This window comes from Mobula hypostoma, chromosome 16 (genome assembly GCF_963921235.1).
Source record: "Mobula hypostoma chromosome 16, sMobHyp1.1, whole genome shotgun sequence".
Lineage (NCBI taxonomy): Eukaryota > Metazoa > Chordata > Chondrichthyes > Myliobatiformes > Myliobatidae > Mobula > Mobula hypostoma.
The window spans coordinates 31,381,451-31,400,195 of record NC_086112.1 but is presented as its reverse complement, the minus strand read 5'-3'; the positions used below and the strand labels follow the sequence as shown (position 1 = coordinate 31,400,195).

The 18,745-nt window shown below is 40.3% G+C and overlaps 1 protein-coding gene across 1 annotated transcript in view; it reads right to left on the bottom strand.

Moving 5' to 3' along the window:
* Window positions 1-18,745, bottom strand: part of LOC134357317 (sorting nexin-24-like) — a 163,013-nt gene that overhangs the window by 65,480 nt on the left and 78,788 nt on the right. Inside the window, exons 2-3 of the mRNA XM_063068716.1 lie at window positions 9,149-9,232; window positions 6,972-7,076 (exon numbers count right to left, since the gene is read on the bottom strand). Coding sequence (XP_062924786.1) covers window positions 6,972-7,076; window positions 9,149-9,232 — 189 coding nt within the window. The remainder of the gene's footprint in view (window positions 1-6,971; window positions 7,077-9,148; window positions 9,233-18,745) is intronic.

Below are 18,745 nucleotides of genomic sequence, written 5' to 3'. Positions count from 1 at the left end.
AACTGCCTCTTACTGTATGTTTTTATGTTTTTGCATCATTCTCTGTAAACTCTTGAGAATGCTATGCATGAAATTCTCAGGAGATCAGCAGTTTCTAAGATACTCAAACCACTCCGTCTGGCACCAACAATCATTTTTGCGGTCAAAGTCACTTAGATCATATTCCTTCCCCATTCTGATGTTTGGTCTAAACAGCACCGAACTTCTTGACCATGTCTGCGGCTCTTATGCATTGCGTTGCTGTCACATGATTGACTGATTAGATATTTGTATTTATGAGCAGGTATACCCAATAAACTGGCCACTGAGTATATATTCTCATTCTTACATTCCCTCCACAAAAAAAAAGACAGACAGATTGGACTAAAATGTTTTGGCTTGTGGTTCCATAGGGAACTGCCAGTGTACAGCCATTCACAATGAATTACATCCCAGACCTACTGTATGTAGACCCAGGCAAGTCTAGGACTTACTGAGTGAGAGATGCTGCCTCACCCATCATATTTTATTTCTTGATTTGCCTCTGTGAAATTCCCTAAAATTACTCATATTCTGTGTCAGGTCACACCTGGCCTCTTCCAATTAAATGCACATTCTTAATTTTGTTTAATATGAGGTTATGTTCTCATGTACTTTATTTAAAAAAATTAAAACTGTATATTACTCATAGGCTTGATGGAAGCCTAAACTTTGCCTGCAAGTATGCCTTTGCTCCATTGTTGCCACGTCACCCTCCTGTTTGATGAAAACAAATTTCAGTCAAAGCTTTATCCCAAAAAATACTTATTGCATTATCAGCAAATGATATTTTTTTAAAATGAAACATAACCAGCACATAACAAGCCTGACGCACTAGATAGTTACTACAGTAGCAACAATTATTTCAAGTTTGAGTTTGCTCATGGCCTTGCCCATTCCTACATTTGTAGTCTCCTACAAGCTCAGGTCTTTATCTCCTCCAGTTCTAACCTTCTATGTATTACAGATTTTAGTAGCTCTACCACTGGTGATAAACCTCCATCAGCCTGCTCAACCTAAGGATGCCTTCTCAAATCCTCCCTGCTATTCCCTTTCCTTTAATACACCCTCAAAAGCCTTCCCTTTCCAACAATGTCTCTTAATATCGCCTTATTTATTCTGTGTATTTTCATTATGCCCTTATGAACAGGGCTTGTTTTGCTGTTGTTGCTTAGTCGCTTGGTATGTTCTGTTTTGCTGTGTGTGGGCATGCTACGTTGCCACTGCACTGTGGGGTGCCGCAAGCTACCCCTAACACATCCTTAAGTGCGTTGGTTGTTAACGCAAACGACACATTTCACTCTATGTTTTGATGTACATGTGATGTACAAATCTGATTTTGACATACTTTGGTGCTTTCTACGTTAAAGTGCTGCATTAAATGCAAGTTCTTAAGACCATAAGACAAAGGAGCAGAAGTCGGCCATTCGGCCCATTGGTCATTCGATCACACCCAGCAGGACAGCAAATGACCAATGTGCAAATACAAAAGGAAAAAAAGAAATAATAATAATATTAATAAATATCAAGAACATGAGATGAGGAGTCCTTGAATTTGAGTCCATAGGTTGTGGTGATGGAGTAGAGGGGTAGGTAAATAGGGGTATAGACTAAGAACAATGATTAGCTAGTGATCAATACTGTCGCTGGGACAAGTCAGAAAGAAACTTTACCCAGCAACAGACGACATACTAGCCATTGTTCTCCAAAGATAGGCAGAGGTTCAAATAAGGAATTATCTGATCATGCAGAAGCATCTCAAGGTATAGCTAAATATGGGGAGAATAGTGTTGGGGTTAGAATGTTCCAGAGAAAAGGGGAAGGTGTCCGAATGAGGAACTGATGGGCTAGCTTTGGCTTAAAATAATTATAACTAATTATTTTACATCTAATTGTATCTTAGCATGTGACTGAAATGATTCTAATATTGCCTAAAGTTGTAATCGTAAGATTTCCTGCTACATGATCATTGTTATAAATTGTGGAGAACTGTGTAATTCAGGGGCAGTGTCTGGACTGGCTCTTTTGGGAGATCAGTCTGTAACTTCTCCCATAGCATGCTATGAATAAAGAGTAAAAGTTTGAGAAAGAATTGCGTGTGTTAGTGTATTTGTGGTACTGTTGTCTTTGCATCGGGTCGATCCACTACGACAGTGGGAACAATTCAGTGATGAGGCAAGTGAAGGTGAATGAAGTTGTCCCATTTGGTTCAAGAGCCAGATTGTTGAGGGGCAACAACACTTCCTGAACCTAGTGGTGTGAGTCATGAGGCAGCATCAAGATGAACAAGACCTGTGTAATGGGAGTTCTTCATGATGGATGCTTCTTTCCAGCAAAAGGGCTAAGCACAAAGCCTTGTGGTGATGGAGATGTTGCTGCCAATCCAAACTGAGGTCTGCAAGTGAGAAAATTAAGGATCCAATTGCTCAAGGAGGCATTGAGTCAAGATCTTGAAGCTTATTGATTAGCTTTGAGGGATGACAGTATTGAATGCCAAACTGTAGTCAATAAATAGCATTCTGATGTATGCACTTTTGCTGCCAGATGTCCCAGGGCTGAGTGAAGAGCCAATGAAATGGCATCTGATGTGGATCTGTTCTGGCAATAGACAAATTAGACCAGATCCAAGTTGCTTCTCAGGCAGGAGTTGATGTGCTTCATCATCAACCTCTCAAAACACTTCATCAATGTGGATATAAGTGCGACTGGATGATAGTCATTGAGGCAGGCTACCATGTTCTTCTTAGGCACCGGTATGATAGAAACCTGCTTGAAGCAAGTGGGTACCTCAGACTGCCAAAGTGAGAGGTTAAAGATGTGGGTGAACACTCCAGCCCAGTTGATCAGCACAACTCTTTAGTACTTGGCCAGGTACCCCATCTGGGCTGGATGCTTTCTGTGGGTTCATCCTCCTGAAGGATGCTCACACGTCGGCCTCAGAGACTGAAATCAAAGGATCATTGGGGATTGTGGGAGTTTGTGATGGTTCCTCCTTGTTTTTACAGTCAAAGTGAGCACAGAAGGCATTGAGCTCATCTGGAAGTGAAGCTTTGTTGTCACCCATGTCACTTGATTTCACTTTGTATGAGGTAACAGCGTTCAAGCCCTGCCACCACTGTTGAGCATCCTTCAGTAATTCCAGTTTAGTCTGGAATTGCCGCATTGCCCGTGAGATGCTTTCCAGATATCGTACCTGAACCTCTTGTATCTTACTTGGTCACCAGATCTGGCCCTCAGCAGACTGCGGATCTCATGGTTCATCCAGGGCTTCTGGTTAGGGAAGACTTAATGGTTTGTGGGGACACACTCGTCTATGACTGCTTTTATAAAGTCCGTGACAACCGTGCTGTATTCATTCAAATCCTCTGATGAGTCCTTAAACAGAGCCCAGTCCACCTAGTCAAAACAATCCTATAGCAACTCCCCTGCCTCCCATGTCTACCTTCATTGTCCTTATTTTTGGTGTCTTGCTCTTTAGCCTGTAATCAGATTTCCCGAAATGCAGTACAGGTTTCCCCTGTTATCCGAAGGTAGAGAGTTCCTATGAAATGGTTCGTAAACCGGAATGTTGTAAAGTGAATAAGCAATTACCATTTATTAATATGGGAAAAATTTTTGAGCGTTCCCAGACCCAAAAAAACGTACAAAATCATGCCAAATAACACATAAAACCTAAAATAACAGTAACATATAGTAAAAGCAGGAATGATATGATAAATGCACAGCCTATATAAAGTAGAAATACTTTTCTGCAGCACTGTCTAGCGCAGTGAACATCTCGCAGAAGCACTCTCGGCAGAAACACGGCGCAAGCGCTCTTGGCAGAAACACTCTCTCCAGTAACGTTTAAGCTATGAAGCTGCCAAATCATACCAAATAACACATAAAAATACACAGCCTATATAAAGTAGAAATAATGTACGTACAGTGTAGTTTCACTTACCGGAATCGGGACGACTCCAATAAATTACAGTTTTGTCACAGTTAAAACACTTGCTTATACAAATAAGCATCTGACGCAATCGGCAATGACCTCTGATCTGGGCCGACAGTTACGTGCTGGGCGGCACCTAATTAAGTAGCTTCTTTATTTCGGCTTTTTTCTTAAAGATGTGCTGGGTGTGTTCCGACTACCGCTGCTTCACTGCATTCTTTGTGGCAATGTATTGGTCCGTGGCCAGGAGGTTGGGGACCACTGCTTAAACTATGAAGCTGCCCTCGCCTCAGAAACCGACCAAACCATCCATGACTACTTTAAATTCCACTTTCGCAACACTTTCATCACCATTGTCCAGTGCTTTCTGTTTCAGCTTATTAAAAAGACTGACTGATTTTAGATTTAGATTAGATTATGAGGACATACTCTTTTATTGTCATTTAGTAATGCATGCATTAAGAAATGATACAATGTTTTTCCAGAATGATATCACAAAAACACATGACAAACCAAGACTGAAAAACTGACAAAAACCACATAATTATAACATATAATTACAACAGTGCAAAGCAATACCGTAGTTTGATAAGAACAGACCATGGCACAGTAAAGTTTCAAAGTCTCTCGAAAGTCCCATCATCTCACGCAGACGGTAAACCTCCAGCCCACAAACTTGCTGATGCAGCATCCCGGAAGCAGCGACCACAGTCCGACTCCGAGTCCGTACGAAAACTCTGAGCCTCCGACCAGCTCTCTGACACCGATGCACCGAGCACCATCTCCGCCGAGCGCTTCGACCCTGGCCCCGGCAACAGGCAATAGGCAAGGCCGAGGATCTGGGGCCTTCCCTCCGGAGATTCTCGATCGTACAGTGGCAGCAGCAGCAAAGCAGGCATTTCAGAAGTTTCTCCAGATGTTCCTCCATGCTTCTTCATGTCTATCTCTATCAAATCAGGATTGTGCACGGCATCCTACTTCACAGATACGATATCATTCGGAACGGCCGCATGCGCTGTGTCGTGCCGTCATCTTCTCCTCCCTCCTCATTTCTCCTTAAATATAAGAAAACTTAACGGAACACCACGCTTTGTACACCCATCAATCCACTCAAGCAATAGACTTTCCATTTTATCCATTATTGGATGCCGACGAAGAGAGACCACTTTGCTACGAGCAGAACCAACAGTAACATCGGCAGCTTACAGGATTCTTTCTCTCTGTGTATAAATAGTGCGAATGGTGGATGCAGGCAGTTTCAACACGCGGACATTGTCCTTACTTTGTTCACCACACTCGAAACACTTAATTATGTCTAGTTTTACACTAAGTGTAACATCCTTACGAGCTCTTTTAAGCTTTTCCGATACCTTAGAACTCATCTTGCTAATGGATGCACAAAATAAATCCAGATAAAGCACGTGTTTAAGCAATGCCAGCTAGAATGCAGTGCCGGGGGAGGAGCTTGGCTGTTCGGGTGCACGCTGCCTTTTTTCGCAAGAGTGAAACCACCTTCTGTTAGCAAAAACAGATAACTAATATAGGTCTTTCGTAACAGCGAGGTGTCGTAAAGCGAACGTTCGGAAAACGGGGGCCACCTGTATAGGCATGGAAAGATAGGCATTCCTCATCTTAGAATAGCAATGGTCTACTGTGTTGGGACCCCTGGTGCTACAGGTCATATGCTGATGATAACTGGGCAAAGATTTCTTCAAACAAGCCTGACTGAAGTCCCTGAAAATGATTTAAAATGCGTCGGGGTGGACTGTTTCTTGTTTGGTGATGGCAGCATGCCATGCCTCAAGTAACTGATTATAGTCAGCTGATAGTGGCATGTAAACTGTGATCAGCATCATGGAGGCGAACTCTCTTGGTAAATAGAATGATCGGCACTTGATCATCGGATGTTCCAGGTTGGGGGAACACGAGTACGACAAAACCACCACAATGAGGTTATCGTGGAAAACACACCCCTCACCTTTTGACTTTTCTGAATCAGCAATCTGGTCCCTCAAGAAATCTTCAGGTCTGATCGCTGAATCCAGTGTGTCTGGAGTAAGCCTTGTCTCAGTAAAAAATCTGGACATTATTAAAGAAGCCATAGCTGTTGTTCCCTTCTGCAATACATATCATGCAGATTTTTTCTTGGCTGAGTCAATATTTAGCCAAATAAAAACCTGAGTATGAAATAAACTATACTACACTATTTCAGATAAATCATGATAACACCAACCATGGACAAATAAATAGTGTAACACTCTTATGGCAACATACTGACCTGTATAGCAGCATGAAACACTGTAGACGCCATGAATAAAAAGAGCTTCACATAGACTAGTTACAGAGCTCTTTTTACCTCAGACTGTTCTCAGATGGGTCTTTACATCTCTGACTGATTTAAACCTCCACATCTAAAACTCTAATTCATCTGAATTCTTAAAATTGAAAAGATAAAACTTACAAGATCAAGGTCTTATCTGCCTTTCATACTTGCAAAATACTTGCCCTAACTGATCACTAGTGAGCTGTCCCAAAAATAATTGTATGAGAATAAAAGCATCATGTAATAATAATAATAATAATAATAATATGGGAACAAGTTTCTAACAGATCAGAAAGGAATACTTATTTCTAAAAGAGTGTACATTGCAAGTCTAAGTGGACCCACAATCTCTTTCTGCTATGACAGTGACAGAAATGGGCCATTATCTTTGTGTAGTCTGTATGTCAGAATTCTTGGCATCAACACTCTGCGATGTGAAGTGCCCTGTGATCTGATAAATCGATATTTCATAGCGGAATTCAAAAGGTGTGTGACAGTATGACAGAATAAAGCTGAAATATGTATTGAGGGTTGAAACCTATGGTGTATTTAACAGGCTAAATATCGTTGAGGGCAACTCAGCGTAAAAAGCTCATTTACACACGATAGAAAGGAACTCCCATTGTAGAACACATTTACTCAACCCTGATTTATGAGGCAAGATGCTTCCTCAAAACAAAAATTCTGTAACTGTACCTGGAGGTAGGCTTCCAAGCCATGCCGTCTCTGTTCTAAGACTTTAGGCACCCAGTTCCTCACATGCTTTGAAGGCATTTCCGGTGTTTTGATGCTTTTCTTCAGCTTTTCAGAAGAAATTGAGTTACAATTAACAAAAGTCAAACTCATTTTAATTTGATACCTGCCAACATGCTAGCCTAATATGCTTCTTCTTACTTAGTTAATAGGCTTTTCAGAATAACATAAGCAAATTATTTAATAGAGGATTTTTTTCAGAGCAATATAGGGAGTTAAATGTAGGTCAGCCACAAGTGCAAAAAAAATTAGTTAATTACTTTGATTAAATTTCTGGCCAGCTTTCATGTCATCTGCCATTTTACATGTCATGCTTAGATTTAAACTAGTTTGATAACTTTGAAATGGCCTATCAAAAACAGACAAAAGACAAGCCAGGAGCAAAGCAGCAGTGCTACGGATGGTTTAGATTATTGTTCAAAATGCTTTTATAAAGTTGCCACAATATTGAATGAAGCATGACATAAAGGATAAATAAAATGAGGAGAATTTGTGGTATCAGCAGAAATATGGTTGTAGCATTGAAACCATACAGGTTGGGGTATGGTTAAGATTTTCACACTGGCAAAATACAATGAATGGCATTTCACAAGTTGGTCTCTTGTTTCGCGAACGTAAACAGTAGTGGTTTTGGAAAATCAAGGGGAAGAGTATTAATGCGTGCAACAAGCACCAAATTAGAAAGTTTAACGTACGATGTTTACAATTCACAAAATAACGCACTTAAAAAATGATGAATATACTGTAAAGAAATACTAAGTGATCCATTTTGTCATTAAGGACCTGAGAAGGTTGAGACTGAAATAAAAGAGGCACACAAGAAATGTGGTGCGCAAATGCAATGATAATAAAGTTGTGGCCTTCTTTCTCTCAGCCATCCCCGCCCAATCTCTACCTGCAAAAATCCACCCCCAATATTCCAGCAAATTGTTCTGCAATTTTTGGCTGATAAAATGGACAATTCTTTCCTTTTTACTTCACATGAAGTGTGCTGCAAAAAGGTGCAAGAGTGATTGACAGACTAAAAATGTATTGTATTCCATCCACATTTTCTCCACAAATTTCTATTCACAATTCTTATAAGCAGCACACGTCCTGAGAAGAAATACTGGCACCATTGCCTCAAAAACAAAGAGTAGCCCACTGGGGACTGAGTAGTGCGCGATTTTCACCTTTGACATCAGGGTTCAAATCCAGCCCTGATGAGTAGAATGAAATCGCATTTTTTTTTGGCCAGCTACGTAGGCCTAACAGAATTTATACAGTTCCTAGTGGAAAAGGTTCACACAACAAAATTAACCACAATTTGACACAAACGGTAAATCATAAACTTTGATAATCTAGGAAGAATTTATGAAGATGTGGTAATGGGTTCTCAGCTGAGGTTGTGGTTAAGACACAGACTGCTGGGGTTTTGAAGAGGAAATACTCCCCTGTAAGCAGTTTATTTGACTATTTCAAAGGATCTACCTAAGCTCACTGCGGCTAGGACGGAGAAAAATTGAAGTACAGAATACCTCTATGGAATAAATTTAAGCTTACTCTGATTATACAGTACTACCAACTGACAAAACTGTAAAATACTTTCCACTGTGTGGTGGTTTCCATCCCTGCTGTGCAATGAGTAAATCTGACTGCCTTTAACAAGGCAGCAGAGATAAAAGAAAATCAAAAAATATGAGTTTCTGTGCAGCATAGTGTATAACCAGCTGCATTGTGTAGTGATTAATTGGGACTGTGGCCAACCAAAGTGTTACAAATGTGGTACTCAGCATCAGCTCAGAAAACAGCATTTGTGAACAATATTTTGTTGTGGAATCCTTCCATCAACAGCGGTCAAGGAGTTATCATCGCAGCTGCTTCCTTCCATGATAGCACTGCCAGGTGAGCAATGAACTCCTCAAATGAATGCAGGCAAATTCAAGACAATTCAAGTTTCCAGCAAAACCTGACTGCTTACTAGGTAAATACTCCAAGGATGTCCCTTCAGCCGATGATTAACAATCCCACTTGCTCCGTGGACATATAGAAGTAACCAACAGTGGGTTGGGCAGAGGTTGAGTGGGGGTGGGGGGGTGGGGAATGAAAGATGTGGGATGTAGAGTAATGAAAGAAATTACCTTTTTATGGAGTGCATGAAACTCACTGTATCGTTTCTCTACAAAATGCTTCCTTCCACTCATGAGCACTTCAATTTTAAATACCTACAAAAAGAAAAATATTTTAAATAAAACTGCACAATAATATAACTGAAACACTAACTCATAGCAACACTGATAAATGCTCACTTACCTACTTTATTCAACAGCAATTATAACTTTATTCGTTTTTTAAAACTGTGCCAGTTTTGGGCACATTGACAAGTCAGTGAAAATATTACAGCAACCTTACAAAATTAGCTCAGAATTAAACCTGTTAACCAACCTTACACAGAAAAATGTTAGATGTGAATTTAGAAGAAGGACTTGTTTACTTTGTCATTGAAACATTTGTTCATTCTTCATCAACCTGCAGTGCAAGAGCAATTTATTTGTATATTTGAGATTTCTAACACTTACATATAGTTTACAAAGTCAATAAGACACAAACTTACAATTTTGTGATTCTCTGCAAAAAAACAGATACCATTAAGATAACAGAAACTATTAAGACCTTACAAGTATTGCAGAGGTGTGAAACCACTCCTGCTGCAAGCTAATTTCCTTCCAACCTACACATATATTCATTTAAAAAATATCAGCTGGACATTTTCAGTCTGTTGTCGCACAATGAAGGATAGCAAAAGTTCACTTTCATTACAAGACAAATACGACAGGTTCTATTGCTTTCACTGGCCTGCGGAAGGTCAAAAGGCCAGAATATCAAGCCTCTGGGTGTGCTAATTAATACCCTGCACAGTGTCACTGCCTGAATCTAGGGTCACCGAATTCGTCTGGAAAATGGATGATAAAGAACATAAGAGAAAGCAGCCATCAAAGCTCAGGTACTCAGTACTGGAGCTGCAAAATGAATAGCATACATCTTTATTTTGAAAGAATACTCTTAGAAATAGGATTGAAGTATCTTTGTTTATCAGCAAGAAAACAATTAGAGAGCACGGGAAAACATTTTACAAATAGATGTCGAACACTTCATTACAAATACAAAATTAGCTGAAGAAATATTCAATGGATTTAAAATAATAAAATGCTGAAATATTTTAAATATAATGGCTTGCCATTTCTAATGCCATTTGTAATCTTGTAGTTTAATTACATTTACTCATGGTCTAAATTTAAATCCCCAAAAATAAATACAGACCTTTGTATATTTTTAAAGAGTTCCATGAGCCACCTGCACATTTAGTTTAGAATCTAACAAAGCCCAACTTATTAGAATACAACAATTTTTAAAAGTAATACCCTGCTATAAGTTTCAGCAAATTAGTTCTTGGGAAGTAAATTGGTGCTGAAACAGAAAATGAGTAATTTAGCTAGTAATTTAAAAAAAAATCATAAGCCTAGATACTGAAGATAATGAGATCATCAGCATTCTGTGCAAAGTTTATGATAATTTAAAAAATCTGAAAACAATACATAGAACATTTGTAATCTGCTCAATTGGACTCTATCCAGTCTACATGTTGTGAGAAATAGTCATTGGCATAACTTTTGATCCTGTTCAGAGGTAAGACGCATCAGCCCCATTGGTCAGTGGAGAAGTAGAATGCAGTAGATGAGCAATATCTTGCAAATTCCTATCTATTTGGTTCATTAGTCTTTTCAAAGCACTGACAATATTTGGACGGCTGACAGTTAAATTTCAAAAAATCAATGCAAGCCCCTGCTCTGCCGAATGCCATTTGAAGTAGGCTACAAGATCTGTTCAAAAGTGAGGATCCATGCCTCATGACATCAGACTTAATATAACTGGCATTAGCCATGTAATCTGTTTTCTTTGCAGCAGCAGTACATAATAATATAGAAAAGAATGTAAATTACAGTAAGTACATGTATGTTTAAAATAGCTAAATTAAATAAGTGGTGCAAAAATAAAAATAAAAGTAGTGAGCTAGTGTTCATGGGTTCAATGTCCATTCAGAAATTGGTTGGCAGAGGGGAGGAAGCTGTTCTTGAATCACTGAGTGTGTGCCTTCATGCTCCTGTACCTCCTTCCTGAAGGTAGCAATGAGAACACGGCATGTCCTGGGTGATTGGGGTCCTTAATGATGAATGCCACCTTTTTGAGGAGGAAAGCAGCTGAGCTTACAATTTTGGGGCAAAATTCATGAGGCCTCCAGTATCTGCTATTAACATTTTTTTAAAAACTCATTTAATTCCCAAAGTCTGCATCTCTGTTTTGCAAGTTAGGAGAGACTGAGGTCAATTATCACGTACCTTTGTTCACTAACCCCTGCTGCTCAGGTGCTGCCTTAGTCAGGAATCAGCTATGTTAGCATTCTCCATCTGGTGCTTAGAATGATCCAGGAAGCTGATGTTGCCCCCTCCAAAATACTTGCCTTCTCCACCATACATTCTTCAGTGGAAGGTTTCAGGAGCCAAAGTTGGGATGTCAGGAACAGGCTGCACAGTAGTGAGCAACAGCTCATACCAGATCAAAATGTTCATAACCTAGCCAACTCTGCCATGAAGTACACTAGGAAGCATCCTCTTCAGACAAGTACCAATTCAATTCTCCATTACAGACTGTTCTAGAGGGGGTCACTAATGTTGGCAGCTATAAAGTTGTATTGCTTCCCCTGGCCTCACATGCCCCTTCCATTTTCTATTACAGAAAGGTTAGAGTTGAAAATGTGGAGAGATTGAGGGGACTCATGTTCTTGTAGACAATAAAACAGAGGACATATGTAGATAGAACTGCTTACAGAATATCCGAGGCTTAACTCAGGTTATCTCTTCATTCAGACTGCAGATGCTGGAACTGAGAATTGAAAAAAAAAACAAACTGCGGCAGGAACTCTACAGATTGAGCAACATCAGGAGCAATGCAGGGCTCGAGCCAATCGTCGATAATTCCGTACAGTCACCCCTACAACCCCGCCATATTTCTCCAGCTCTTTTTGGCTTTTTATTCATTTATGTCATTGCATTTTGTAGCATCAGATTGCACCTTAACTACCATATTTGCAACAAAAATGGCTAAATTTCAGTACTGGCTATAAAGGTCTTTGCAGACCATGAAAAACAGCGTATAACTGCAAATACTTTCTTTCTTCAGTAGGCTTCGAAAGGAACGTAAGGGGCCGGGGTGAGAAGGCAGGAAAGCGCCAGGGGAGTTCCTTGTTTCACAGTAGCTATTCTGTGACGACAAAAAGCGAATGTGATCTGTGTACTAAGCACGAGGGGAGATATCATTTGCCACTGTGATGCAGAGAAGAGAATGGTACATCTTTGGGGTTGTGAGTACAGAGGATTACTACCTAGTGATTTGAGACGAGTAAATGAAGACCCCTACTCACCCTTGATACTTTCCTCAGGTCATTAAACCATTTCTTGCACACGTCTTGGATTCACTACCTCAGCAACTGCTTTGCAAGGCCCCGAAATGAACCACTTTGGATTTCTTACTTCCACAGGTGAGGAGCCAAAGTCTCTTTTCACACCCGCCCCACCAGATTTTCAAGGCAATCATTAGAGAATTTCAGATTTGCTAGCATATAACAATGCATATTTTAAGAATAAAAGATAACAGCAGTAGAAAACATGTAAAGGTGGTGAATCACATACCCTCTTGAAATAAGCCTCTGGAGAGCTGTTCATTCCCCACACCATCAAGCATTACATTTAAAGGTATAACTGAACAATTTGGTCCTATGCCACCTGGAAATTCAGAAGAATGAGAGGTGATCTCGTTGAAATGAGAGATTCTCGGGGCGGGGTGGTGGTGGACTTTATACGGTTGAGAAGATATTTTCCCTAATTGGAAGAAGTACACCTAGTTCCAGAACAAGGAATTGCCCACTTGTGATGGAAATGAAGACGAACTCTCTTTTTTGTTTGCTCTGAGAGTTCAAATCCTTTGAATTCTCTACACAAAACAGCTGTTATGCATATTCTAAAACAGATTTTTTGCTATCAAGCTACAGGATAATCAAGTGCTGCGAAGATCAGGAGTTGAGACCAAGATCACCAATCGTTTATTGACTGGCAAAGAAGACCCGAGAAGCTGTCAGGCTCTACTCTGCTCTGATGTTCTTGTGATGCTTCGAGCTATACCAGCAAACAAGCTTGGCATTTGCCCCATTCTCACTTGCCTCCAACTGATCCAGAGTTAAAATTCAGATCACAGTTTAACTTACCTAGAATAACAGAATTTAAAAGCATCTATAGCACTCACTTCTGAATTACTCTAACATGCCAGTGACATTTTAACAAAAGAACATAAGAAATAGGAGAAGGGGTAGGCCATCTGACTCATTGAGCCTGCTTCACTATTCAGTAAAATTATGGCTGATCCTGCTGTGGACTCAGCTCCACGTAACTGCCTTTTCTACATAACCTATAATTCCCCTACTATGTAAAAAAAACTATCTAACTATGTCTTAAATACAAGGGGTGATTGATATGTTTGTGGCCCAAGGTAGAAGGAGTCAATTTTAGAAAACCTAGCACATTTATTTTTCAACATAGTCCAGCGGCTGTAGAGCATACGGATCTTGGACCTCCGAAAGCGTCCACAGCAGGGGTGATTGATAAGATCGTGGCCTAAGGTAGCAGGAGATAAGTTATACAGCTCTTGTTACATGCACATACAGGTCAACTCTTTGAGTGATTATGCAGAAAGTTTGAAGTCAATAACTCATTAGTTCATAATGTATCAGGGGTGATTGATAAGTTCGTGGCCTGAGGTAGAAGGAGATGAGTTATACAGCAACACACATAAAAGTTGCTGGTGAATGCAGCAGGCCAGGCAGCATCTCTAGGAAGAGGTGCAGTCGACGTTTCGGGTCGAAACCCTCAAGCAACTTTTATGTGTGTTGCTTGAATTTCCAGCATCTGCAGAATTCCTGTTGTTTGAGTTATACAGCTCTCGTTACATGCACATGCAGGTCAATGCTTTGAGTGATTACGCAGGAAGTTTGAAGTTAATAACTCATCTTCTTCTACCTTAGCCCATGAACTTATCAATCATCCCTGATACATTATTAACTGATGAGTTATTAACTTCAAACTTTCTGCATAATCACTCAAGGAGTTGAACTGTATGTGAATGTAACGAGAGCTGTATAACTCATCTCCTTCTACCTTAGGTCACAAACTTATCAATCACCCCTGCTGTGGACACTTTCTGGAGGTCCAAGGTCCGTATGCTCCACGACCACTGGACTAAGTGTGTAAATGTAGGAGGGGACTACGTTGAAAAATAAATGTGCCAGGTTTTCTAAAATTGACTCCTTCTACCTTGGGCCACGAACTTATCAATCACCCCTTGTATACTTAATGAGGTAGCTTCTGCTGCTTCCTTAGGCAAAGAATTCCACAGATTCACTATTCTCTGGAAAAGCAGTTTCTCCTTATTTCCATCCTAAATCTATTTCCCTGAAACTTGAGACTAGGTCCCCTGGTTCTAGCTTCTCTCGTCAGTGGAAGCAATTTTCCTGCCTCTATCTTCTCTCTCCCTTTCACAATTCTATGCGCTTCTGTAAAATCTCTCTCATTCTTCTGAATTATTCCAGCGCACACAGTCCCAGGCAGCTGAAGCTCTCACTGGCTAACTCCATGATTTTCGATATTAGCTTAATGGGTCTCCTCTGCACTGCCTCCAATGCAGTATATCTTTCTTCAACTAAGGAGACCAAAAATTCACGTAATATTTCAGGTACAGCCTCATCAGTACCCTGTATGGTTGGAGCATAACCCCTCTGCTCTTAAGTTCAATCCCTCTAGCAATGAACGCCAGCATTCCATTTGTCGTCCTAATGGGCTGGGGCAATGGCATCAACACGGGTGATGCCAACAGGCTCAATAAACTGATTAGAACAGCAGGCCCTGTTTTAGGAGTCAAACTGGTCACAAAGGAGGCTATGGTAGGACAAAGGACCCTATGGAAAATCCTGGCAATTCTGGACAGTGTTTCTCACCCGCTGCAAGCCACCTTGGCTGAACAGAGGAGCACTTTTAGTAATAGACTAAGGAAACTGCGCTGCTCCTACGAGCACTAAATGAGGTCTTTCTTAAGCCTGATTTATACTTCTGCATCAACGTGACGCCGTAAGTAATGCATCGCTGTAAACCCTACGCAAAGCTGACGCGGATCCCTACGCCAGAGCCTAAGGTGCACCTCTCCCAAAATGTAACTGCGTGTTGCAGCAATGCAGAACGCATTAGCTGTGATTGGTCCATTTGGTAGCATCGCATTTCCTCCTACGCTGCAACAGCTTCCCATTGGGCGACTGAAGGGCAGGGAAGGAACTCTAGCTGCAATGCTTTCCATAAAGCTTTACAGACCTCCGAAATTATGGAGGACACATTTCGCTTTTACGAAAAAAGATGCTCGCTTCTTGTTTACCCCGAGAAAGACTACCATGACCATGAAGCCTTGCATGGGCAGGTGCGTGCGCATGTGTGACTTGTGCAAATTGCAGAGCGACGCAGACACACCAACGCACAAGTATAAATGCTCACAATGCGAGTAGGTTACGGCGTCGAGTTAACGCAGAAGTATAAATCAGGCTTTACCCTCGGCCATTAGGCTCTATAATGAGTCAACCTCTATCCTGGGAAGTGAAGACCTCCCACCCCTCCTGTTAAGACTCTTTGAGGTAACTTTGTTCTTATTCTTTCTTACTTCTATTCTAATATTTGTATATTTGTGTATCTGTGCACTTGTAGTGCTACTGTGACACTAATTTCCTTTGGGATCAATTACCTATCTATCTATAACCTATTGTACCTGCAAACCAACCTTTTGAGATTCACGCAGAAGCACTCCCAAGTTCCTCTGCACAACAGAATGCTGCAATCATTCACCATTTAAGTAATAATCTGATCTTCTATTTTTCTTTCCAAAGGGGATGATCTTGCACTTTTAACAAGACACTAAAAGAGGATTGCAAAGATACTGAGTTCGTCACAAAATAACCATTAGTAATTGTAAGTCCATTTGCTGAAAATTTGGAGTAAATAGACAAAAAGCACATCTAATTACTTTTTATAGAGTTACGAATTCACTTAGTATACATTTAAAGTTTCTTTCTCTTGTATGTATGATCTTACATTTGTCAAATCTTAACCGTTTAATTGGTCCAGTTCACCTAGGGCATCATTAGTTCTCCTTGTACTTGACAAAGCTCGCATCGGGTAATTGATATGTTACCAAAAATTAACTCCACATTCTCAATTAAAAATAGCTTATAAAACAACTAGAATAGTCCCCGCAAAATGTCTCCAATGACTTTCTCCCACAAGTACAATAATTTGGCTTAGGCTCTGTCTATTTATCAACCATTTTCAGTTGTACTACTGCAGCAGTGGTCAATCCAATGAAAGCAAGATCCATTAAAAGACAAACTTCTAATGACTGGCTGAAAATTGAATAAAATCATAATTTTTAACTTGAAGTACAAATGCAGTTATCTGGTTTTTCAAGCTTTAAAATGATAAATTTATGCAAACTGCCAATTTTTCCCCTTTGTCTCCCTTTTGTTGAAACAAAGGGACCATACTGAGAAGTACATTTTTAGATCTGATCCACTCAAGAGATTACTAGGGATTAGCCATTATTTGATGGCAATGCTGAGGACTTCATCCATTATTTTTAGTGATGAATACAAGAAAAAACTCACAACCAACTCTTATTCACTCTCATTATCTCTGAGTAAATTGACCTACACTAGCTCCTGAATATCACTTTAAAATTCTCAGCCTTGTTCTAATTCCTCTATTGCCTTTTCCATCTCCTTTAAACAAATTAAGATTCCTACTCTCCTCAATTTCTGTTCGCTTCTTGAAATTGAGTCATTTTTCGTTTCGCTGTTCAGTTGAACAGGGCAACAACATTTTGATTTTAGCAACTCAACTAAAGGACTGCATACCTGAAATTGCAGCACTCCATAGCAGCCGAGCTAGCAGAGATAATACATTTAAATCCCCTCGTGCGGCTTTGATACAGTAAAAAGTACATGAAATGCTAAAGAACAACTGTCTCTTGTGGTATGATTAGATCATAGGTAACATTTAAACGATTAAAGTCAAGACACTAGAATTGAAGGAGTGTAGTTATCTCAAAGGTGGGTACAGGGGACATAGCGATATGAGTAGTTGTGGCTAGGAGCGAGGCTGTGCAGTGACTTGTAAAAATAGGATGGCAGTTTTAAAGCTGAGGCATAGTAGACCCAGAGTTAATGTCAGTGCATAAACACAGAAGCCATGATGACAACATCCAGTTCAAGTTTAAATGTCATTCAACTATACACATGAATATAGTCTAACTAAACAGTGTTCCCCTGGGGTCAAACGTCAAAACACAGAACTAATAGTCACTCACACACAGCACATGTAACTATGTCAGCAGAAAAACAGTTACAAAATATATTTAAAAACTAATACTATAGCCAAAGTCCCTGAGTGTCATGGCCTGTAGATGGATGGTCCATGGACGTTGTCCTGGATCCATGTTTCAGCAAGCACAGCCCACAGCAATTCCTCATCTTGCGAAGCACAGCCGCAGACAAACGCAATCCAGCATGCCGTCCACTGAGCAAGCACTGGAGAGCAGCACCAATGGGAGGATCAGACTCCACCCAGCAAGGAGTCCAGCTATGAGTCCAGCAGCACACAGCCAGCTCCTTGGCAGCCACAACGAAGCATGAACGAGGGTCTGGTCCACGCCACAACCCAGGCAACACAGCCCCCCCAATCCCATCAATCTCACTTATGAACCAAAGAATCGGACTCGCAGGATTCTGTACGAATTAGGGCAACAGGCAGCAAAAATCTGGATGACCCCACTGGTTAGCAGATTTTTAAAAGACTTCTTGACAATATTATAGCATTCCATCTCATCAAGGGAATACAAATGCAGAAAAAAAACCCAAAAAAGTTCTTTCCTAACATGATATCCTGATAAATTAGTAACAATTTTAACTTCTCCCTTAATTCCACACTACAATACAGCTTGACCCAAAGTTGCACAAAAGTGAAATACAATTAAAAAATACATATTTCCCTACACAATTTCTTATGGGGCCCAAGAAAACAGAGCAGTTTAGAGTTCCATTATAGGTGGGCAATATTCTGCAATGCATTTGCATCTAACTAAAACTATGTCACGAATCTCAGATTAATTAAATGAAAATCAATGGTGTAAGTCTATTCGATGTGTTAAAACTGAATGTTGAACCACAGGAGAAAGAACAGTGTTACTATCCAAACATTTGTTTAACTATCCAGAAAAGTGACCAAGAACTAAGAAACTAATTCTTAGATAACTGAAGAGTGATTACCATGCCAGATCTCAAAGCTAATACCAACTCTCAAATAGGTCTGAACTGTAGTCCTTATTGGGTGAATTCTGGGTTAGTTACTTGCCAACTTAACGCAGCAATGCTTATCAGACTGTTAAAATAAATGATCTTCCACCATTACCAAAGGACACAGGAAGCTCGAGGGTAATGCATTAAGATGCAGTGTTGTACGGGTCCCTCTAGCCCTTTGAGCCGTACTGGCCAGCAACCCTCGAGTTAACCCCAGCCTAATCACGGGACAACTTACAATGAC